This window comes from Ranitomeya variabilis, chromosome 1 (assembly GCF_051348905.1).
Source record: "Ranitomeya variabilis isolate aRanVar5 chromosome 1, aRanVar5.hap1, whole genome shotgun sequence".
NCBI lineage: Eukaryota > Metazoa > Chordata > Amphibia > Anura > Dendrobatidae > Ranitomeya > Ranitomeya variabilis.
Window position 1 is genome coordinate 846987474 of NC_135232.1, and position 25083 is coordinate 847012556.

The following is a 25083-nucleotide window of genomic DNA, read 5'->3' on the forward strand; positions in this document are numbered from 1 at the left end:
ATTGTCGCTATCGCTGCAGCGTCGCTTCGTGTGAAGGTACCTTTAGCCTGAGTGGGATTACTGACGGGAAGATTGTAGATGTCTGCCTCATGATCTATGTATTGGGTCATAAACTAAAGTTTTGGTGATCTAGAAACTTTACTTATTTGTGGATTATGACCAGTAAAGTTCAGCAAGGTAATCTGATTATTATAAACTACCTGTAACCTTTGAAAAATAGTGCAAAGGTTAAAGGAGCACTAAACCTTCAGTCTCTTATCTGTTTTTCGCTGTGCGGTTGAATCTTGTTCTTTGTGTGCGCTGTGTCATTGGCTCTCTATTGAGTCTACTCTGCTGTGTGCTCTGTCTCTCGGGCTCTATTGAGTCTGTACTCTGCTGTGCGGTTTCATTGGCTCTCTATTGAGTCCGTACTCTGCTCTGTGTGCGCTCTCTCAGGGGCTCTCTATTGAGTCTATACTCTGCTCTGTGTGCGCTGTTTCATTGGCTCTATTGAGTCCATACTCTGCTGTGTGCGCTGTCTCATTGGTTTTATTGAGTCTGTACTCTGCTGTGTGCGCTGTCTCATGGGCTCTCTATTGAGTCCGTACTCTGCTGTGTGCGCTGTCTCATGGGCTCTCTATTGAGTCCGTACTCTGCTGTGTGCGCTGTCTCATGGGCTCTCTATTGAGTCCGTACTCTGCTGTGTGCGCTGTCTCATGGGCTCTCTATTGAGTCCGTACTCTGCTGTGTGCTGTCTCATGGGCTCTCTATTGAGTCCGTACTCTGCTGTGTGCGCTGTCTCATGGGCTCTCTATTGAGTCCGTACTCTGCTCTGTGCTCTGTCTCATGAGCTCTCTATTGAGTCCGTACTCTGCTGTGTGCGCTGTCTCATGGGCTCTCTATTGAGTCCGTACTCTGCTGTGTGCGCTGTCTCATGGGCTCTCTGTTGAGTCCATACTCTGCTGTGTGCGCTGTCTTATTGGTTCTATTGAGTCTGTACTCTGCTGTGTGCGCTGTCTCATGGGCTCTCTATTGAGTCCATACTCTGCTGTGTGCGCTGTCTCATTGGTTCTATTGAGTCCGTACTCTGCTGTGTGCGCTGTCTCATGGGCTCTCTATTGAGTCCGTACTCTGCTGTGTGCGCTGTCTCTCGGGCTCTATTGAGGCCGTTCTCTGCTCTGTGTGCGCTCTCTCAGGGGCTCTCTATTGAGTATGCACTCAGTCATGAGCTGTGCACTTTTGAGAGATCTTTTGAGCGATTTGGTGGTGGTCTCGAAATCAAGACCCCCCTCTGATCTGCAAAGGATTAATTGACCTAGAAAATGTAAACATTTGCCCAATAGTTTAGTTGCTTTTTAAAGGGTTATTGGCAGCCAATCAAATTTGATCCTTTTTTAAATTTTTTATTTTTTCTTGAAAATAAATGAAGTTTCCGGAGTTAATTCTATGGGTAACTCCTTCACTTTTAGGGTATGTGCACACGTAAGAATTTCTTGCAGAAAATTCCTGAAGAAAACCGGACATTTTCTGCAAGAAAACCGCATGCGTTTTTGTGGGGTTTTTTGCACGTTTTTTGCTCAGCATTGTGAACTTTAGGTCTATTCTGGTAGTTGCTAGTAACAAATTCAGTTTTTATCACATTTCTGTCCTATTACCACACTTTCATGTATGTTCAACTTTAACAAATTTTTTTTTTTTTTTAAATTCTCTGCAGTGTATCCTTTTCTGTACCAAAGAAATGGTGATGGAGAAGCCAAGTCCCCTGCTTGTAGGGCGGGAGTTTGTGAGACAGTACTACACGCTTTTAAATAAAGCACCAGACTTTCTGCACAGGTAGAGTTCGTCATTTCATAACATGTCACTCTAGCTGGCTTTTACAGGGGCCCTGTCATCCAATTCATGCTGCCCAAACCAGGCCTGTGGCGTCGGTAAGCCAAACCTCCGAGTCCAACATTTTCCTAACTGACCCCACAGTCCTGCCTCACAACTAAGCATGTACATAAAGTGCAGCACAGATTCATCTCAACTAAAAACCCAGATCCTTAGATCAGGAACAGAACAGGCATTTATAGGACATTTCATAACTTTCCCAAATTCTTCTGAAAACCTTTACAGCACATCCTGGATTGTACTACTGCGCCCAATTTATTGTATACCGTATTTTAGAAGTCGGTCAATTTTATACCGACTCCACCAAAATGGACACAGATTCCACAGCCCTGGCCAAAACCATGGGCAGCATGAATCAGATCTGGGCTGGACAATTGCAGTCAGGTATACGTCTCTCTGAAATGATTCGGCATTTCAAAGAAAATGTACTTTAAAGGAATAGCGGAGGAAGCATTTCAGAAAAAAATATATCTGGCTGCAGTTGTGCAGCCAAGATCTCATTGATGCTGCCCACAGTCTGGGCAGCTTGAGCCAGGTGACAGGTTCCATTTTACAGGGGTATTCCCATCTCCAAGACCCTATCCCATATGTAGTCAGGTGTAGTAATAATAATATTAGCAAATGCCTCCAATTAGAAATGTAATATAGTTCTTCTGATTTACTGTGTCGCTTATCCCATGTGCAGATTATTGCGGTAGATTAAGATAGACACGGTTACATCCACTTCTACAGTGACAGTTAGTGGTCGTTACCATGGATAACTAAGCTACTGCATTGCCCTGCACATGGGGTAAGCGACCTAGCGAATCAGGAGGGCTATACTACATTTCTGGTTGGAGGTATTTTCTAATATTAATATCTTGGAGATGGTTTCATTACATGCAGACCTAACACTGGTGTGCTTTGTGATCTAAGTAAAGGCAGGGTCACATGTTCAGTAAAACTGCTTACTTGCCTTTTTTCTGTGTCATCATTTCTCTGGTTAAGGAAGTCTTTGTGATAAGGATGATATATTCCTGGAATTGAATAGCTCTTTTGTCTTTTTCCAGGTTTTATGGAAGGAACTCCTCTTATGTGCATGGAGGATTGGATGCCAGTGGAAAGCCTCAAGAGGCGGTGTATGGTCAGGCGGTATGTGTGCAATTATTGCTGCAAGTCATCAGCACTTTGGTGTAAACTTAAAATTGCCTTGTTTCTGTCTGCCATGTAACATGGTGTTGCAGTTTGTGGCCGGTATGTTTATTATGCTGTAATTGCAGGAGATTCACAAGAAGGTGATGTCCCTTCAGTTCAGTGAATGTCGCACCAAGATCCGTCATGTTGATGCACATGCTACCTTGAGTGATGGAGTAGTTGTCCAAGTTATGGGGGAACTTTCCAACAATGGTCAGCCAATGCGGAAATTCATGCAGACCTTTGTCCTTGCTCCAGAAGTAAGTCTCTGTACTACGACCCACCTTTGTGCAGGTCTGTCAAGTAGTAATTTTTTAATAAATGGTTGAATGTTTCTTCATATGCTAGCCAAATGGTGATGTACATTAAAAAAAAAAAAGTTTTTCTCACAAAAATGTAAGAGTTTTTTTATGTGGACCTACAACCTTTAACTGTTGGTAAGTATCGATGAGCGAGTGTACTCGTTGCTCGGGTGACCTCCGAGTATTTGACTGCTCGGAGATTTAGTCTTCATCGCGGCAGCTGAATGATTTACAGCTACTAGCCAGTCTGAGTACATGTGGGGGTTGCCTGGTTGCTAGAGAATCCCCACATGTAGTCAAGCTGGCTAATAGCTGTAAATCATTCAGCTGAGGTGATGAAAGCTAAATCTCCGAACACTAACAAATACTTGGAGACCACCTGACCACCGAGAGTACTCGCTCATCACTATTTGTAAGGTCACTCAATATTGTAGCGTGGATACTGATCGATCATGTTTTTATATAGAATACAAATCAAATAAATCATGTACCTTTAACCCCTTTCTGCCATTGGACATACTATTCCGTCCATGTGGGGTGGGCCTTACTTCCCAAAGACGGCATAGTACATCCAGAGAGATCGGCCACACTCACGAGGGGAGCGTGGCTGATCGCGGCCGGGTGTCTGCTGACTATCGCAGCTGACATCCGGCACTATGTGCCAGGAGCGGTCACGGACCACCCCCGGCACATTAACCCCCAGCACACTGCGATCAAACATGATCGCAGTGTTTCGGCGGTATAGGGAAGCATCGTGCAGGGAGGGGGCTCCCTGCGTGCTTCCCTGAGACGATCGGTACAAGGCGATGTGCTCACTTTGTACCGAGTGTCTCCTCCCTGCAGGCCCCGGATCCAAAATGGCCGTGGGGCTGTATCCGGGTCCTGCAGGGAGGTGGCTTCACAGAGCCTGCTCAGAGCAAGCGCCAGGAAGCCTCCCTGCTGTGCACGTCAGATTGCCGATCTGACACAGTGCACAGCAAATTGTCAGATCAGCGATCTGTCACTTAACTGTGATTGTTCCAATAAATACACTCCTTTATCTGAATAAAAAACAAAAGTACACATATTTAGTATACTGTCCCACTAGTTAACCCCTTCAGTGAACACCGTTTAAAAAAAAGAAAAAGAAAAAAAAACGCTTTATTATCATACCGCCGAACAAAAGGTGGACTAACACGCGATCAAAAATACGGATATAAATTACCATGGTACCGCTAAAAACGTCATCTTGTCCCGCAAAAAAACGAGCCGCCATACAGCGTCATCGGCGAAAAAATAAAAGTTATAGTCCTCAGAATAAACCGATGCAAAAATTATTTTTTCTATAAAATAGTTTTTATCGTATAAAAGCGCCAAAACATTAAAAAATGATATAAATGAGGTATCGCTGTAATCGTACTGACCCGAAGAATAAAACTGCTTTATCCATTTTACCAAACGTGGAACGGTATAAACGCCCCCCAAAAGAAATTCATAAATAGCTGGTTTTTGGTCATTCTGCCTCACAAAAATCGGAATAAAAAGCGATCAAAAAATGTCACGTGCCCGAAAATGTTACCGCAAAAAACAAGACCTCACATGACTCTGTGGACCAAAATCTGGAAAAATTATAGCTCTCAAAATGTGGTAATGCAAAAAATAGTTTAGCGTCTTTCAGTGTGTGACGGCTGCCAATCATAAAAATCCGCTAAAAAACCCGCTATAAAAGTAAATCAAACCCCCCTTCATCACCCCCTTAGTTGGGAAAAAATAAAAAAAAAATGTATTTATTTCCATTTTCCCATTAGGGCTAGGCTTAGGGCTAGGCTTAGGGCTACGGTTAGGATTGGGGCTAAAGTTGGGGTTGGGGTAGTTGGGGTTTGGATTACATTTACGGTTGGGGTTAGGGTTAGGGGTGTGTCAGGGTTAGGGGTGTGGTTAGGGTTACCGTTGAGATTAGGGTTAGGGGTGTGTTTGGATTAGGGTTTGTTATAATTGGGGTTTCCTCTGTGTCCGATCTCAATTCCAGTCAATTTTGCATTGAAAAGTCAAATGGCGCTCCTTCCCTTCCGAGCTCTGCCATGCGCCCAAACAGTGGTATACCCCCACATATGGGGTATCGGACAAATTGTACAACAACGTTTGGAGTCCATTTTCTCCTGTTACCCTTGGTAAAATAAAACAAATTGGAGCTGAAGTAAATTTTTTGTGAAAAAAAGTTAAATGTTCATTTTTTTTTTAAAGGGAACCTGTCACCACGTTTTTGGAAGATGGGATAAAAATAGCGTTAAATAGGGGCAGAGGTGGGCGTTACATTAGTGTGTGTGTTATGCGTTTATTACCCACCTAAGTTGCCGAAATAACTTTGCAAAGTCTCCGTTTTCGCCTGTCAATCAGGCTGGTCAGGTCACATGGGCGTGGTGTCTTCACCCAGATTTGGCGTAGTTTTCCGTTGGTGGCGTAGTGGTGTGCGCATGCCCAAAGTCCGGAATCCTCTTCCAGGGGATTTAAAATAGCGCGGTGTTCGTTATTGCATTGGTGATCGGTGGGCGCGGCCATCTTCCTTTGGCCGCGCGTGCGCAGAAGCGGCGCTCTGCTGGCCGCGGCTTCAGGAAAATGGCCGCGGGATGCCGCGCGTGCGCAGATGGATATCGCGGCGGCCATTTTCCTGAAGCCGCGGCCAGCAGAGCGCCGCTTCTGCGCACGCGCGGCCAAAGGAAGATGGCCGCGCCCACCGATCACCAATGCAATAACGAACACCGCGCTATTTTAAATCCCCTGGAAGAGGATTCCGGACTTTGGGCATGCGCACACCACTACGCCACCAACGGAAAACTACGCCAAATCTGGGGGAAGACAACGCCCATGCGACCTGACCAGCCTGATTGACAGGCGAAAACGGAGACTTTGCAAAGTTATTTCGGCAACTTAGGTGGGTAATAAACGCATAACACACACACTAATGTAACGCCCACCTCTGCCCCTATTTAACGCTATTTTTATCCCATCTTCCAAAAACGTGGTGACAGGTTCCCTTTAAACATTTCAAAAATTCCTGTGAAACACCTGAAGGGTTAATAAACTTCTTGAATGTGGTTTTGAGTACCTTGAGGGGTGCAGTTTTTAGAATGGTGTCAAACTTGGGTATTTTCTATCATATAGACCCCTCAAAATGACTTAAAATGTGATGTGGTCCCTTAAAAAAAAAATGGTGTTGTAAAAATGAGAAATTGCTGGTCAAATTTGAACCCTTATAACTTCCTAACAAAAATTTTGGTTCCAAAATTGTGCTGATGTAAAGTAGACATGTGGGAAATGTTACTTATTAAGTATTTCTCTATCGCCTTTCATTGGGGGACACAGGAACCATGGGTGTATGCTGCTGCCACTAGGAGGCTGACACTATGCAAATAAAAAAGTTAGCTCCTCCTCTGCAGTGTACACCCCACCGACAGGAAGTAGGATATTCAGTTTAGCTTAGTGTCAGTAGGAGGTGGACACGGGTCTTTCATTAGACCCTTATCTACCTCAATGTGCGTCGTTTTCTTTCAGGTTTTTCTGGAGGGATACAGGGTGAACAGTCACACCTGTAGTCCCACAATGCGGACTATTGAGTACGGCGTGTACTGCCACCCCGTATCCTCATAGATCCCTCAGCAGGACCATGATCCTAGCACACAAGCGTGCTCAGAAGTCCGGTCCTGGCTCCGTCCCCCACCGACTCGCCCACCAGAGCCTGTCGGTTGGAGGAGAAGAGGACGTCCATCAGCTCCCTGGACGTCTGATACCTTCACCGGTTTGAGGTTAGTAATGGACGGCGTGGGATGTTTAGGTGAGCATTCCTACTCCCCTTCCTCTGGGTCCTTCGCGCGGCGGCTGCGCTGCTCCCCCGCACTGTCTAGGCAGCCGCGCTGCCCCTTTTTGCTGCGACCACTCCTTTCTCTGAGCGGCGCGGCGGCCCTACTGGCGGCCGCGCTGCTTTTTGCTGCGGCGGCACACAGCCGCGCCGTTTTCCACCTGCGACCGCACTTTTCTGTAGGGCCAGTGCAGCGGACCTACAGGCAGCCGCCCTACCTTTTTCTGCGGCCACGCTCTTTTCTATCCTGGCGCGGCCACCTTGCAGGCAGCCGCGCCACTTTCCTGGTGGCTGCACGTCCGCCGTCGCCGCGGCCCTCTCCGGCGCTGCTTTTTACTGCGACTGCTCCTCCCTTGCGCGGCAGCCCCTTTGCGCTGCTTCCCCCGCACTGTCTAGGCAGCCGCCCAGCCCCCTTTTTTACTGCGGCCGCTCCTTGCTGAGCGGCGCGGCGGCCCTACTGGCAGCCGTGCTGGTTTTTACTGCGGCGGCACATAACCGCGCCGTTTTCTTCCGGTGACCGCACCTTCTGTAAGGCCAGTGCAGCGGACCTACAGGCAGCCGCGCCGCTTTCCTGGTGGCTGCATGTCCGCCGTCGCCGCGGCCCTCTCCGGCGGTCGCCGGCTGCTAATTTAGGCCCCGGCTTCTCCCGGGGCCTACTTCCGGCCGCGACTCCGCCCACTTCCTTCTTCCATCGGGCGGGTTTTTCTCCCGCCCGACTGGTTCAATTCGGCGTTATCCGCCCACTGGCGCCATCTTGGCTGTACTGACCCGGCAGTTAGCTCCGCCCCATTTTCTTCTGCATCCCTAAGTTAGGTTTTTCGGCACCAGGAACGCCTTGCTCCACTCCTTGCGGCCTGCAGCTGGTCCCGGACAGAAGAGTGTCCCAGAAGTCTGCTGTCTTCCCGCATCTCTGCATTAAGGATCATCGCCACCTGAGGTGCATCTTCTAACAGGATCCTCCTTTGGGCAGCTATGCAACCTTTCCATCCAAAGATCGCTTCGCCAGTCGTGAGTAGCTCTGCTCTGCAGACTGACACTCTCCTCTGCCCTCCTGTCCCTAACCTTCTGGCATTTTCTCAGGGGCTCGTTCGCCATGTCTAATTCTAAGGGAGGTTGCTCTCGCTCTCCTACTTCTGTCTTAGCCAAACACTTTGCGCTCTGTCAGACCTGCAGCAACCCCATTATGCCCACCGCCCAGGACCCTCCCACTGTTCCGCTACAGAGCGAAGCCTCCACTCCAGCCTGGGCTTCCTCTCTATCACAATCCATAGCGGATCTAACACTGGTGTCTCAAACCCTTGTGTCCGTGGTTGATAGGTTGCCCCTGCAGACCCCGGCAGTGGCCAGCGGGTCGCAGGAGGCTCCGTCCGAGCCTTCCGTTATAGGCCGCAAAAGGGTCCAGACAGGAACGCTGGTCTGAGTCCTCTTCCCGTTCCATCTCGCCCCACGGTCCTTCTCTGCGGTCAGCTTCCTCCTGGTCCTCCTCCCCTGAGTCAGGCGAAGGTTTTGTTTTTTTTTTTGTTTTTTTTCTCTGATGCGCCTATGGAGCATATTTCGGAGCTGGATTCGAACCAAATCTATAGCAAGGGATATGGTTCTGAACCTCATTGGAGCGATAAATCAGGCCTTTGGCATCAAAGATTCCGCTACGGAACCCGCAGACCAGGCGGTTTCGATTAGACGGTCTAAACCACCTTCCAAGGTTTTTCTCTCCTCACCTGAATTAGCGGAAATCATGACCAGAGAAAGAGAGAATCCGACCAGACGCTTTAAAAGAGAGGAAAGTGCCTTGGCATTTTATATCCCTTTTCTCCGGAGCTCACCGCTAATTGGATTGCTCCCTTGGTGGATCCTCCAGTTTCCGGGCTGTCCACCAACACTGTCCTTCCGCTATCTGGCGGGGCATCTCTGAAAGATTCTAATGATAATGATAGAATCCTTTGCGAGGTATCCAAGTGTGCCAAACAGCTCCGTCAGGGCATCCTGGACGGGGCTCCACCCGGACAGCTCCAGCTGGCGGAGCTTGCCAACCAGATTTCTCATGCAGGTGAATACCTGGTCTCCGCTTCCCTGGATGCCACGTCTTGTACGGCTCAGGCTTTCAGCATTGCTGTTCCCATCCGTCGGACCGTTTGGCTCAAGGTCTGGCAGGCGGATTTGTCTTCCAAAAAGTCTCTTACCAGCCGGCTTTTTCAGGGTTCACGCAGCAGAAGCCACAGGCACGTCAAGAGAAGAAGAATGTATTCTTTAGACCCACGCCTTCCTGGCGTTCTCGCTACTCCCAAGGTAGATCCTCCAGGTCTAGGACTGGAAGATCCACCTCGGCATGACTCACGGCAAGACCCCAGCCCACTTCCCAGGCTGGGCGGCTGTCTCCTCTTCTTCAGGGACGTCTGGATCTCCTCAGTAGAGGACGCATGGGTCAGGGAAGTTGTATCCTCGGGATACAAAATAAAATTTGTTTCACGACCTCGGGATCGTTTCTTCGAATCCTGACCTCCAAGAGATCCCGCTCTAGTTCCTTGTTTCTTCGCAACCATGGCTTCTCTCCTCAAGGCCGGGGGTAATTGTTCCCGTCCCAGAAAAAGCACGGTTCACAGGTTTCTATTCCAATCCTTTGTGGTACAGAAAAAAGACGGCAAGGTTCGTCTCATTCTGGATCTCAAATTGCTGAACAGGAGAGTTCTTCTGAGACACTTCAGGATGGAATCCCTTCGTTCAGTAATTGCTTCCATGGAGGCTCAAGAATTTCTGTGTTCCATAGATATTCAGGACGCCTACAGTCCATGTCCCGATATTCCCGGGGCATCACCGATTCCTGTGCTTTGCGGTGCTCCAGGACCTTTTTCAGTTCGTCGCCCTGCCGTTCGGTCTCGCAACCAGTGTTTTTCACGAAGATCATGACGGCACTGATAGCCATCTTGAGGGTCAGGGGACTGGTACTTTTTCCTTACCTCGACGACATCCTCATCAAGGCTCCGTCTTTTTCTCAGGCTCACGAGAGCCTCTCCATCGTCCTCGACACTCTAACCCGTTTCGGGTGGCTTGTCAATAAGAAGAAATCCTGTCTTGTGCCGGGACGTACACTTGCTCCAGGGTCCTCGGCTTCCCTCCTTCCGACCATGAAGGTTCTGGGGAGGATGTTAGCTACATTGGAAGCGTTACTCTTCGCCCAATTTCATTCATGACCTCTTCAGCAGGCCATCCTGTCGCAGTGGGACAGGTCTGTCTTGTCCCTAGATCGTCCGATCCGACTCTCCCCGGGTCAAATGGTCCCTCAACTGGTGGCTGATGTCACCTCTCATCTCCCAGGGCATGTCCTTCCTTCCAGTTCTCTGGCAGGTGGTGACGACGGACGTCAGCCTGCTCGGCTGGGGCGCGGTGTTTCGCCACCTGACTGTTCAGGGTCGTTGGTCGGCGCAGGAGTCTTCTCTGCCGATCAACGTGCTCGAGATTCGGGCCATCTTTCTCTCCCTTCCTCACTGGGAAAGGATTCTCAGGGGTCTACCAATCCAAATCACGTTGCTTCTCCTACTGCTTTCTCACTAACTGAATATCCTACTTCCTGTCGGTGGGGTGTACACTGCAGAGGAGGAGCTAACTTTTTTATTTGCATAGTGTCAGCCTCCTAGTGGCAGCAGCATACACCCATGGTTCCTGTGTCCCCCCAATGAAGGCTCCGAGAAACAGATTTTACGGTAAGCAAACAAAAATCCTGTTTTTGCGTGACATATCTCTGTGATTTAAGAGCATAAAAATTCAAAGTTGGAAAATTGCGAAATTTTCAACATTTTTGCCAAATTTCCATTTTTTTCACAAATAAACGCAGGTAATATCAAAGAAACTTTACCACTATCATGAATCCCAATATGTCACAAGAAAACAATGTCAGAATCACCGGGAACCGTTGAAGCATTCCAGAGTTATAACCTCATAAAGGGACAGTGGTCAGAATTGTAAAAATTGGCCTGGTCATTAACGTGCAAACCACCCTTGGGGTTAAAGGGGTTAAAGTAGCTACCTATCAATACCTCCCTATGTCATTAGGTAGGGGTCTGACAGCTGACACCTCCACGATCTGCTAACAGTTCCCACAGCCATTGGAAGTTCCCAGTGCATAGAAATGTAATACCAGTGGCTGTTCTCAGATACCGTAGCTCACCTCTTTTGGAAGTTGAGCTACAGTACTCGAAAATAACCAATGCATGCTCTAGAGCTGGGCTGTTCTTGTACCCTTGACTGTGGGCTGCACTGTGTGATGTGGACCTGTCCCCAACTTTGCCCACACACGAGAGCTCATTTGGTAAGCGGTCATGTGCCTTTAAAGCAGAGGTGTCAAACTGCATTCCTCGAGGGCCGCCAACAGGTCATGTTTTCGGGATTTCCTTAGCATTCCACAAGGTGCTGGAATCATTCTGTGCAGGTGATTAAATTATCACCTGTGCAATACAAGGAAATCCTGAAAACATGACCTGTTGGCGGCCCTCGAGGAATGCAGTTTGACATCTCTGCTTTAAAGGGAACCTGTCATGTCCTTGTTAGCATGTAAACTGCCCCCAGTGTGGCATTAGTGATGCAATGTTAATCACTAACGTTTTTTTTTTTCATTAAAAATGGTGGTCTACTCATGTGCAAACAAAAACACTTTATATAGTTAGATTGTAGTTTCTCATTTTGTCATAGAGGTGTGCTTCATTTTATTCAGTCATGGTTGTCACTCCTCACGCAATATGAATGATGTTGCCAGGGCTGCGCTAACGTCTCTTGCTGTGCAAAATCCCACGCTTGCGCAGTGTATTGTGGAGCTGCACTTGTGATGGGCAGCTCCCTGCATTTGCGTCTTGACAAGCGGCTCCGTCCACACAGACAGTGAAACTGGGTACTACACAGCTTCAGGGCTCACGCGTGGGGAGCCGCTCATCACAGCACATGCGTGGCTCTAAGGCTACTTTCACACTAGCGTTAACTGCAATACGTCGCAAATGCGTCGTTTTGCCGAAAATACGCATCCAGCAAAAGTTCTTGCTGGATACGTTTTTTCGTCATAGACTAACATTAGCGACGCATTTGCGACGCATTGCCAAACGTCGCGTCCGTTTTGCGACGCTTGGGCGTGTGGTAGCGGACCGTCGGGAGAAAAAAACGTTACATGTAACGTTTTTTGCTCACGACGGTCCGCTTTTTCCGACCACGCATGCGCGGCCGGAACTCCGCCCCCATCTCCCCGCACTTCCCCGCACCTCACAATGGGGCAGCGGATGCGTTGGAAAAATACATCCGCTGCCCCCGTTGTGCAGCGAAGACCACGCTAGCGTCGGGAACGTCGGCCCGACGCACAGCGACGGGTCTTTCCCGACGCTAGTGTGAAAGTAGCCTTAGATACACTGCACAATCGGAGGATTTTTCAAAGCTGATTTGTTGTTGGTGCAACCCCAGGAACATCATTCAAATTGCGTGGGTGGCACCAACTGTGATTGAAAGAAATGAATCACACCCCTATGACTAAATGAGCAGGTACGATCTAACTATTTAAAGTGCTTTTTGCACACAATTAGACTGCCGTTTTTAATGGAAAAAAAAAATGTGATAGCGATTCAAATTGCATCACTAACAATGCACTGCGGACAGTTTACATGCTAAACAGCTGTTAAAGGGAACCTGTCAAGTCCTGTGAGTGGATTGGAGCTCCACCCACATCTGTTAATCAGTTAAATCCCACTGTCCATCTCTGACAGCGGGATTTAATGCTCGCCAGCCAGAAGTTTCATAAACCCCTCCCATCTGCACCGTGTCATGTGATTGGGTGGCACTGATGGGCTCTCATGACAGCCAGGGGTCTGCCGAAGACGCTCGTGACGGTCTCCGTGAATCTTCTGTGAACGCCGGCTCATGGCTGGCATTCATAGATTGTGGAGCACTGCTATGTATAGCACACGTGATTAGATGATCGCAGCTTCAAGTCTCCAAAGGGACTGTTAAAGTAAAAAGTGAAGGGAAACAAAAGTTTTTTAAAAATATGAAAAAAACAAACCACAAGTTCAAATCACCCCCCTATTGCCCCATTGAAAATAAAACCATTTAAAAAATATACACATTTGGTATCGCTGCGTACTGAAATGTCTGATGTGTCAAAATATAAAGTAAATCCGATCGGTAAATGGCTAGCAAGTAAAAAAAATCAAAATACCAGAATTGAGTTTTATGGATTTTTATTTTTTTACGGCTGCAGAAACCTTGCAATAACAAAGGCATTTAAAACATCAGATCTGCACTAAAATGGTGTTAATAAAGAATTCAGTTTGGCGCACAAAAAATAAGCCCTCATCCAGCCTTAGATCGCGAAAAATAAAAAAAAGCTACAGGTCTCGGAATTGGCATCAAACATAATACTTTTTTTTTTTTTTTCATACAAATCTCAGAATTTTTTTTTTTTTTTACCACTGAGACATTAACCCCTTTCTGCCATCCGACGTACTATTCTGTCCATGTGACCTGGGACTTAATCCCCATGGACGGAATAGTACATCGAGGCCGATCGGCCGCGCACACGGGTGGTCTGTGGTTGATTGGGGCCGGGTGTCAGCTGATTCTCACAGCTGACACCCGGCACTAAGTGCCAGGAGCCGTCACGGACCGCTCCCGACACTTTAACCCCCGGAACACTGTGATCATACAAGATCGCAGCGTTCCGGTGTTATAGAGAAGCATCACGCAATGTGATCACGTTGTTCTGAGGTTCTCCCTACCTGCAGATCTCCGGATCCAAGATGGCCACGGGGTCCTTCCGGGTCCTGCAGGGAGGTGGCTTCTCAGTGCCTGCTGAGAGCTGGAATCGGCAAGCCTCCTTCACTGCCTGTCAGATCGCTGATTTGACACAGTGCTGTTCAAAGTTTCAGAACAGCGATCTGACTTTGTCCCAGGGTATACATTGTCCCACTGTATAATGTAAAAAAGTGAACACAGTAAAAAAAATAAAATAATAAAAAACGAGGCAAAAAACAATGCTTTATCATCAAACTGACGAACAAAGTAGAATAACACGCAATCAAAAAGACGGATATAAATAAACATGGTACCGCTGAAAACATAATCTTGTCCAGCAAAAAAACGAGCCGCCATACACTGTCATCAGCGAGAAAATAAAAAGTTATAGCTCTCAGAATAAAGCGATGCAAAAACTATTTTTTTTATATGAAAGTTTTTATTGTATAAAAGTGCCAAAACATAAAAAAATTATATAAATGAGGCATCGCTGTAATCGTACTGACCCGAATAATAAAACTGCCTTATCAATTTTACCACACGCGGAACGGTATAAACGCTACACTCAAAAAATTAATGAATTGCTGGTTTTTGTTCATTCTGATTCCCAAAAATCGTAATAAAAAGCGATCAAAAAATGTCATGTGCCGAAAATGGTACCAATAACAACGTCAGCTCGTCCCGCAAAAAAAACAAGACCTCACATGACACTGGGCCTAAATATGGAAACATTTTAGCTCTCAAAATGTGACAGCTGCCAAACATAAAAACCCGATATAACAACCCCCTATAAATAGTAAATCAAACCCCCCTTTATCACCCCCTTAGTTAAAAATAATTAAATAAAGAAATGTATTTATTTCCATTTTCCGATTAGGGTTAGGGCTGGGGCTAAAGTTAGGTTAGGGGTGTGGTTAGGGGTTAGGGTTGTGGTTAGGGTTAGGGGTGTGTTGGGGTTAGGGTTGGAGTTAGAATTGGGGGGTTTCCAATGTTTAGGCACATTAAGAGCTCTCCAAACGCGACATGGCGTCCAATCTCAATTCCAGCCAATTTTGCATTGAAAAGTCAAACGGCGCTCCTTCCCTTCCATGCGCCCAACCAAACAGTGGTTTACCCCCACATATGGGGTATCGGCGTACTCTGGACAAATTGCACAACTTTTGGGGTCCAATTTCTCCTGTTACCCGTGGGAAAATAAAAATTTTGGGGCTAAAAAAAGTCATTTTTGTGGGGAAAAAAATGGATTTTTTTATTTTCACGGCTCTGCGTTATAAACTTCTGTGAAGCACTTGGGGGTTCAAAGTGCTCACCACATATTTAGATAATTTCCTTAGGGGGTCTACTTTCCAAAATGGTGTCACTTGTGGGGGGTTTCAATGTTTAGGCACATCAGGGGCTCTCCAAACGTGACATGGTGTCCGATCTCAATTCCAGCCAATTTTGCATTGAAAAGTCAAACAGCGCTCCTTCTCTTCCAAGCTCTCCCGTGCGCCCAAACAATGGTTTACCCCCACATATGGGGTATCGGCGTACTCAGGACAAATTGTACAACAACTTTTGGCTTCCAATTTCTTCTGTTACCTCTGGTAAAATAAAACAAATTAAATCTGAAGTAATTTTTTTGTGAAAAAAATGTAAATGTTCATATTTTTTTTTCTTTTTTTTTCTTTAAACATTCCAAAAATTCCTGTGAAGCACCTAAAGGGTTAATAAACTTCTTGAATGTGGTTTCGAGCACCTTGAGGGGTGCAGTTTTTAGAAAATAACCAAGTGTCATGTAGACCCCTTATAAGTTCATGTTAAAAACATACAACTCTGCCCTTCACCTCTCCAAACAAACCTATTTCAACACCCTCATCACCTCGCTGTCCAATAACCCTAAACGTCTCTTTGACACTTTCCGGTCCCTACTCAACCCAAGAGAGCAGGCCCCAACCACAGATCTCCACGCTGACGATCTGGCCAATTACTTCAAAGAAAAAATTGACCACATTTGACAGGAAATCATTTCCCAATCTCTTCATACCAAGCACTGTCCTCCCTCCCCCACTGCATCTAGTTCACTCTCTGACTTTGAACCAGTTACAGAAGAAGAAGTAAGCAGGCTCCTTGCATCTTCTCGCCCGACCACTTGCACCAGCGACCCCATTCCGTCGCATCTCCTCCAGTCCCTTTCCCCGGCTGTCACCTCTCACCTAACAAAAATATTCAACCTTTCCCTCACTTCCGGTATTTTTCCCTCCTCATTTAAGCATGCCATCATACATCCACTACTTAAAAAGCCCTCCCTCGATCAAAATTGTGCCGCTAATTATAGACCTGTCTCTAATCTTCCCTTCATCTCTAAACTCCTGGAACGCCTGGTCCACTCCCGTCTTACCCGCTATCTCTCAGATAATTCTCTTCTCGACCCTCTTCAATCTGGTTTCCGCTCTTTACACTCTACTGAAACTGCCCTCACTAAAGTCTCTAATGACCTACTAACAGCTAAATCTAATGGTCACTATTCCATGCTAATTCTCTTGGATCTCTCCGCAGCATTCGACACTGTGGATCATCAGCTCCTCCTCACTATGCTCCGCTACATCGGCCTCAAGGACACCGTTCTCTCTTGGTTCTCCTCCTATCTCTCTGGCCGATCCTTCACTGTTTGTTTTGCTGGTTCCTCCTCCTCTCACCTTCCCCTTACTGTTGGGGTTCCTCAAGGATCAGTCCTAGGCCCCCTCCTCTTCTCTTTGTATACTGCCCCTATTGGACAAACAATCAGTAGATTTGGTTTCCAGTACCATCTCTATGCTGACGACACCCAATTATATACCTCTTCTCCTGTTATCACGCCGACCTTTTTAGAAAACACCAGTGATTGTCTTACCGCTGTCTCTAACATCATGTCCTCCCTCTATCTGAAACTGAACCTGTCAAAAACTGAACTCCTCGTGTTCTCTCCCTCTACAAACCTACCTTTGCCCGACATTGCCATCTCTGTGTGCGGTTCCACCATTACTCCAAAGCAACATGCCCGCTGCCTTGGAGTCATCCTTGATTCCGAGCTTTCATTCACCCCCCACATCCGATCACTGGCTCGCTCTTCTTATCTGCATCTCAAAAACATTTCCAGAATTCGCCCTTTTCTTACTTTCGACTCTGCAAAAACTCTTACTGTCTCACTTATTCATTCTCGTCTGGACTATTGTAACTCTCTACTAATTGGCCTACCTTTTACCAGACTCTCCCCGCTCCAATCTGTCCTGAATGCTGCTGCCAGGATCATATTCCTCGCCAACCGTTACACCGATGCCTCTACCTTGTGCCAGTCATTACACTGGCTACCCATCCAATCCAGAATCCAGTACAAAACTACTACCCTCATCCACAAAGCACTCCATGGCTCAGCACCACCCTACATCTCCTCTCTGGTCTCAGTCTACCAACCTACCCGTGCCCTCCGCTCTGCTAATGACCTCAGGTTAGCATCCTCAATAATCAGAACCTCCCACTCCCGTCTCCAAGACTTTACACGTGCGGCGCCGATTCTTTGGAATGCACTACCTAGGTTAATACAATTAATCCCCAATCCCCACAGTTTTAAGCGTGCACTAAAAACTCATTTGTTCAGATTGGCCTACCGCCTCAACGCATTAACCTAATTATCCCTGTGTGGCCTATTAATAAAAAACAACAACATAATCACGTTCCTCCATCATGTTCTCATACACTTTATGCAGTTAATAGCCTCTGTGTCTGTACTGTTACATACTTAGGCAGTTAACTGGTTCATGCAGCTTTACATGAACACCCGAGCCTTACACTATGGCTGGTCCAAATAACTAAAGCAATTGTTACCATCCACCTCTCGTGTCTCCCCTTTTCCTCATAGTTTGTAAGCTTGCGAGCAGGGCCCTCATTCCTCCTGGTATCTGTTTTGAACTGTGATTTCTGTTATGCTGTAATGTCTGTTGTCTGTATAAGTCCTCTCTATAAGTTGTAAAGCGCTGCGGAATATGTTGGCGCTATATAAATAAAATTATTATTATTATTATTATTATTAAGTGACTTCAAATGTGATGTGGTCCTTTAAAAAAAAAAAAAGAGAGAAATTGCTGTTCAACTTTTAACCCTTATGACTCCCTAACATAAAAAAAATGTTGGTTCCAAAATTGTGCTGATGTAAAGTAGACATGTGGGAAATGTTACTCACTAAGTATTTAGTGTGACATATATATATATATGTGATTTGAGGGCATGAAAATGGCGAAATTTTCATAATTTTCGCCAAATTTCCGTTTTTTTCCACAAACACAAGTCATATCAAAGAAATTTTACCAGTATCATGAAGTACAATATGTCATGAGAAAACAGTCAGAATCACCGGGACCCGTTGAAGCATTCCAGAGTTATAACCTCATAAAGGGAGAATTGTAAAAATTGGCCTGGTCATTAACATGCAAACCACCCTTGAGGGGGTAAAGGGGTTAAAATCACAAATGTGCTTTCTGGAGCAACTAATGATGGTGAATGTGCTCACACAGAATTTCTGCCACTTGTTGGGTCTCAGTATCCCTTTACGGGTATGTGCACACGTTGCGTTTTTTGCTGCGGATTCGCAGCAGTTTTCCATGCGGTGTACAGTATAATGTTAACCTATGGAAAACAAAAACCGCTGTGCACATGCTGCGGAAAAAAACGCGCTCAATCGCTGCGGTTTATTTTCCGCAGCATGTCAATTTTTTGTGCGGATTCCGCAGTGGTTTTTGACCTGCTCCAATAGGAAACTGCAGGTGAAAAACCGCAGCAGAAACCGCAATAAAAACCGCGTAAATCCGCAGTAAAAACCGCAGCGGTTTTGCACTGCGGATTTATCAAAAACGCTGCGGAAAATTCCGCAATGGAATCCGCAGCGTGTGCACATGGCCTAAGAGTATGTGCACGCAACTTTTTACAGGGGGATTCAGCCTGAAAAAGCTCATAAAAAAAAAAAAAATGAACATATTGCACAGCAATGTATAAATGAAGTGGCTGTGTACATGTTCCTTTTATTGCTACTCAACTTAAACACTGCCAAGGTCTAGAAACTAATAAGCGGTAAAGGAAGTATCGTGTTCACTATTAGGCTGTGAGCACACTTTGCGGAATGGGGTGCAGAATTTTCTGCACAAAATCCGCATCTCCTGGCAGAATCCGCAGATGCAGATTTGCTGCGGATTTTATGCGGCATTCATGCAGATTTTCTGCAGATTTTCTGCAGTTTTTACCACTGCGGATTTCTCTAATGGAAGGGTGCAGAAATGCTGCAGATCTGCACAAAAGAAGTGACATGCACTTCTTTTAAATCCGCAGCTTTTTCGCGCGGATTTTTCTGCACAGCTTTTTTATTTTTTCACATTGATTTACATTGTACTGTAAATCACAATGCGGATCTGCAGCGTTTCTGCGCGGAAAAATCAGCTGCGGATCCGCACTAAATCCGCATTGTGTGCACATAGCCTTAAGGCCACTTGCCTCTTCAGTGGAAACTACAGAACAAGGGCAAAAAATGACTGCAAAGTTGCTACAGCAGCCGCTTTAGAAGAACCAATGCTACAGTTTTTCTGAAAACTTTGGCGACTGCCAGCATATTGTCTGATATGGCTTCCACTGTTTTTCAGTGATGCGTAGTCTCGGGTCCTTAAGCGGTTTTAGATTTGGTGCTTGTAGAGGCTATCACAACAGTGCGTACGTGTTGGGTTGTGCCAGGCTTGACCACAATTCTTTGACCGTTGTCTTCAGATTCCTCTCTTTTTAGAGGTGTCTGATTTGACTGAAAAGACATACTTTGCTGCTGCTTTGGACTTCAGAGGTTTATAACGGTTAGGTAGTCCGATTAGAGAGATAAAGGCTCATTTTGCCTGGGCAGGTTCTAATTTACAATTGTATAGAAATATGCTATTTTTGTGAGAATATACATTCTTATTGTGAATTTGCACGTTTTTTTTCCGTAGGGATCTGTTCCCAATAAGTTCTACGTCCACAATGACATCTTTCGCTATGAGGATGAAGTCTTTGGTGATTCTGAAGCCGAAATGGATGAAGGCAAGTAAATGGTCAATGGCTTATCGGAATATTTTGTCACCTCTTGTGGGAATGTTAATAGGTTGGCACTTTTAAATATGATGTTTTTACTTTCCTTAACTTTTAGAATCTGAGGAAGAAGTGGAGGAGGAACAGGAGGAGAGGCAGCCATCTCCAGAACCAGTGCAAGAGAATGCAAACAACTCTTATTATGATGCTCACCCAGTGTCGTAAGTCTACCTGTTCATTCCCTTTGTCAGTTGTTATAGTCTGAGGGAATAATTATCATGTAATGGGTAAATCTGCATCTATTGCCAATTTAGTTTGAGTTGCTCTGTATTTCTGTTACCGCTATTGTTTATAAAGTTATACCTAAATATGGTGTTTTGTTTCTGCTTTATCGATTTCATTTGCTATTAGAGTTCTCCTTTTCTGGTTTATATTCCTTTTTTTGCGTTTTTGTCTCGCCACAAATGTCCTACCCCATGCACTGTTGATACGCTATTGATGTTTGTATTGGTAATTTACTACTTTATTTCTGTCCTTTCGAACTCCTCCAGCAATGGGGTAGAAGAGTCCTTGGATGAGACTATCAATGAGCCTGAGCCAGAACCAGAACCAGAGGTGAAGAATGAGGAAATTAAACCTGAGCAAGAAGAAAAGAACATAGAGGAACTTGAAGAAAAATCTCCAACACCACCTCCTGTTGAGCCAGTTGCTCTACCACAGGAACCCCCTAAGGTTATCTTAACATTTAGATTCTTGCTTTTGTGATTGTAAAATAAATTACTTCACAATCGGCATTATCATGCGGTACTGATTACTTCTGCCACATCCATACTGACCTTACCTTTGATTAACTTTTTAGTCATTATAGTTTGTCTTGGCATACAAGCTTTAAAAAGAACCTGCCGGTCTCTTCATACTTCCAAAATCATGGGCCGCATCAATCAGAGCCTTTCTGCACGATTGCAGCCAAGTGTGTTTAACATTTCAGAGAAAACATATTTTGTGGACCATAAGATGCACAATCTCATCTTTGTTTTTGCATAGGTGACTGACAGGTCTCCCACTAGTTGCTGCTCCTGTAGAGAAGCCGGAGGATTTCGAAGTAGTTTGAGAATCCGGCCAGGGGCCCATAATAATAGACAAGATTAGTCCAGCGCCGTCCCCGGCCTGCTCTTCAAGCTATGATTTCTCTGAAACGCTCCAGCCGCCAGGCCCTGATTTGTCGCCTCTGGTTTGGCAAGCATACATCGGCTGACACGTTCCCTTTAATGAGAACTTTTGCTTGCTCCAGCGCAATGCAGTGCAGTTTTTCATAATTCTAGTTTAGGATCGGTTTATAAAACACTGATTAGTAGTAGTAGTCAGTACATTGTTGCAATGGTGGCCTGTATTAACCCAAGCTTGTCTGCACCAGTGACCAGCCAGACCTACACTAATTGGTGTCATATAAATGGAACTGACTCAAAATAAAATGTTATTGTCTACATCCAAGCCTTCATAATATAATGATAGATGATAGAAATTGAACTCCTGTTATTTGAAGCTTTACGGCTCCATAACATGGTGGCCTTTGGCTGAAGCAGTAGCTTTTCATCAGACTGCAGTTTTACAATTATGATTGTTACTTATTTGGCTGTAGAAAATTCTAAATTGTTCCAGTGTTTTCTGAAGTATATTCATTAATATAGAGAAAGTGTGCATTATTTCTTTCACTGATGAAGATAGCATTCAGAGTAAAGTTTCCTAAGCTTCAGCATTCATCATTTTCTGTAGGCTTTTTCGTGGGCATTAGTGACCAGTAAAAACCTGCCTCCCAGTGGGACTGTCCCATCATCGGGAATACCACCCCATGTAATAAAAGCTCCTGCCTCACAGGTAATTTAACTGTGGCTGTTTGGTTATGTAGTTGGTCTGTTTTTAGACTTGCATTGGTATAGGTTACATTTTTATTCTGTTTTTTTTTCTTTTTTTTCTTTTTTTTTTTTTTTTCTTTTTATCTTTTAGTTTAAGCTCTCAATTCCATTGTTGGTGTGAGATTACATACACTAAAAAAAAAACCTACAGATACGTAGCTTATATTATCTTTTATTCTATGGTTATTTGTAGACACGTACTGAAAGTAAACCCGAAACTCAAGTCCCGCCTCCTCGTACAAGGGAACAGCGTCCACGGGAGCGCCCAACATTTCAGCCAAGGGGCCCAAGAACAGGTAACTATAAAGTTGCAGAGCATACAGTATGTAGCTATAAGAACATTAGCTACAATGTTGCTAAACTTGGTTTGTTGGCTTTTATGTAAATAAATAAATAAAAGCTTTTTTATGCATTTCCAAACCTATATGTAATTTAACGTTTGACCATTACATTTTATGAGGGCATGTTTCCAGTATATAAGGCAGTAGAAGCAGAATTATGGGGCAGTACCATAGCATTTGTGAAACATGGCAGCTTGAGTGACGTTTTCAGTCCTTTCCCATCTCTAAGACGCTGTATAGAGGTATTTTTGGTTCTTACCGTAAAATCTTTCTTGGAGCCTTCATTGGGGGACACAGGTAACCATGGGGTGTATGCTGCTGTCACTAGGAGGCTGACACTATGCAAATAAAGAAGAAGTAACTCCTCCCCGGCAGTATACACCCTCCGACAGGCACCAGGCAACTCAGTTTGTGCAAAAGCAGTAGGGTAAGAACCAAAAATCCCTCTTTCTTTCTCGCTTCATTGGGGGACACAGGTAACCATGGGACGTCCAAAAGCAGTCCCTAAGGCGGGTATTCTGCAGGAAAAGAGGAGCTAGGTCGGCTGGTGAGAAACCGCCGCCTGCAGTATCCTCCTACCCAGGCTCGCGTCCTCTGAAGCCTGAGTATGCACCCCGTAGAATTTGACAAAGGTGTGCATGGATGACCACGTAGTGGCCTTGCAAACCTGCGAGGCCGAAGCTTGGTGACGAACTGCCCAGGAAGCTCCCACTGCCCGGGTAGAGTGAGCCTTCACCCCCGAAGGAGGCTGTTTGTCTTGGGCACGGTATGCCTCCAGAACCGCCGAACGGATCCAACGAGCAATCGTGGACTTGGAGGCGGGGAGTCCCTTTCAACGCCCATCCGAGACGACGAACAGAGGATCGGCCTGACTAAAAGAGGCAGTTCTGGCGATGTAAATCCGGATAGCCCTGACCACATCCAGCTTGTGAAGGGATTTCTCCAATGGATGAACTGGGGAAGTGCAAAAGGACGGGAGGACAATGTCCTCGTTGATATGAAAAGATGAGACAACCTTCGGTAAGAAGGAAGGAACCGGACGAAGAACCACCTTGTCCTGATGCAGGACTAGAAAGGGAGAACGACAGGATAATGCCGCCAGCTCTGAAACCCTTCTAATTGAAGAAAGCTGAGAAGGGAAGGAAGGGAAAAGGTCATAGGAAACAGATTGTTATCCCGACACCATCGGAAAAAGGCCTTCCAACATCTGTGGTAGACACGCGAGGAGGCCGGTTTTCTCACTCGTTTTCTCGCTCTTATCATAGTCTGGATGACGCTATGAGAAAAACCCGCTTTCTTCAGGACCACGGCCTCAACGGCCATACCGTTAAATTCAGCGACCGAGAATTCAGGTGGGAGAGGGGCCCCTGTGAAAGAAGATCCGGAAGTCTCCACGGAACGTCCGATAACATGTTCATCAGCTACCAAGAGTACGGGGACCCCTTCCGACTTGATCTTCTTTACGACCCTTGGGATCAGAGGGAGAGGCGGGAACAGATAGGGCATCCGGAACTGGGCCCAAGAGATCACGAGAGCGTCGCATCCGACGGCCATCGGGTCCCGAGACCTGGAGACGTACTGGGGAACCTTGCGGTTTGCCCGGGAGGCCATCAAGTCGACGTCTGGAACGCCCACCGCTGGCAAATCTGGCTGAAGATTGCAGGAAGAAGAGACCACTCGCCCGCCACGATGCCCTGGCGACTTAGAAAGTCGGCCTCCCAATTGTCCACCCCTGGGATGTGGACGGCTGACAGAGAGGGAACGTGACCCCTCTGCCCAGCGGAGAATTTTTGCCACTTCCACCATGACTTGACTGCTGCGAGTCCCCCCTTGGTGGTTTATGTATGCGACGGCCGTGGCATTGTCCGACTGAATGCGGACCGGCTTTCCCGAGAGGAGGGACTCCCAGCGGATGAGGGCTAGGAAGATGGCTCTGATTTCCAAGAGGTTGATCGAGAGGCACGCCTCTTGAGCAGTCCAGCGGCCCTGGGCTGTGAGGTGGAGAAAGACCGCTCCCCAACCCTGGAGACTGGCGTCGGTGGTAATCACCTGCCAGCGGGGAGGGAGAAATGACCTCCCACGCAGAATGGAGGTGGACAGCATCCACCAAGTGAGAGACTGCCTCACCCTGGGAGAGAGGCGAAACGGACGGTCCAGGGAAAGTGGATTCCTGTCCCAGGCAGACAGAAGAGCCAGCTGGAGGGGACGAGAGTGGAACTGAGCATAGGGGACCGCTTCCATAGAAGCGACCATTCTCCCTAGAACCCTCATGGCTAGACGAAGGGACAGAGGGCTCGAACCCTTTAGTGCTCTGACACCCCGACGAAGAGAAAGAAACTTCTCCTTGGGAAGGAAGACCTGAGCCCGAAAGGTATCGAATTCCATGCCTAGAAACTCCAGCCGCTGGGTTGGAATCAAGGAAGACTTCTGGTAGTTGATCAACCAGCCTAGGCGAACTAGGGTGTCCAGAGTAAGCTGGAGGCTCTGGCTGCAATCCCGCTGGGATGAGCCCTTGATCAAGAGGTCGTCGAGGTATGGGATTACCAGAATCCCTTTTGAACGCAGAATGGCCATGACAGCTGCCATGACCTTCGTAAAGACCCTGGGAGCAGATGCCAGCCCGAAGGGGGAGGGCAGTGAACTGGTAATGATGGTCCCTGATCGCGAACCGGAGGAACCTCTGATGCTGTATGCAAATCGGAATGTGAAGGTACGCATCCCGAATGTCCACTGAGCACAGGAACTCTCCCGGCTCCATGGACGCGATCACCGAGCGCAGAGATTCCATTTTGAAGTGTCGAATCCGAAGGTGGCGGTTCAATCGCTTGAGA

At 46.5% G+C, this 25083-nt stretch overlaps 1 protein-coding gene across 5 annotated transcripts in view; it reads left to right on the plus strand.

Moving 5' to 3' along the window:
* G3BP2 (G3BP stress granule assembly factor 2) overlaps positions 1-25083 on the plus strand; it is a 46444-nt gene that overhangs the window by 11411 nt on the left and 9950 nt on the right. For 3 of the 5 annotated variants that reach the window (XM_077276529.1, XM_077276521.1, XM_077276540.1), the window contains exons 2-9: positions 1694-1812; positions 2919-3000; positions 3129-3302; positions 19920-20010; positions 20117-20219; positions 20550-20730; positions 21772-21873; positions 22105-22207. In XM_077276529.1, coding sequence (XP_077132644.1) covers positions 1718-1812; positions 2919-3000; positions 3129-3302; positions 19920-20010; positions 20117-20219; positions 20550-20730; positions 21772-21873; positions 22105-22207 — 931 coding nt within the window. In that variant the 5' untranslated portion in view covers positions 1694-1717. The remainder of the gene's footprint in view (positions 1-1693; positions 1813-2918; positions 3001-3128; positions 3303-19919; positions 20011-20116; positions 20220-20549; positions 20731-21771; positions 21874-22104; positions 22208-25083) is intronic. The other 2 variants (XM_077276557.1, XM_077276548.1) reach the window with 1 other exon arrangement.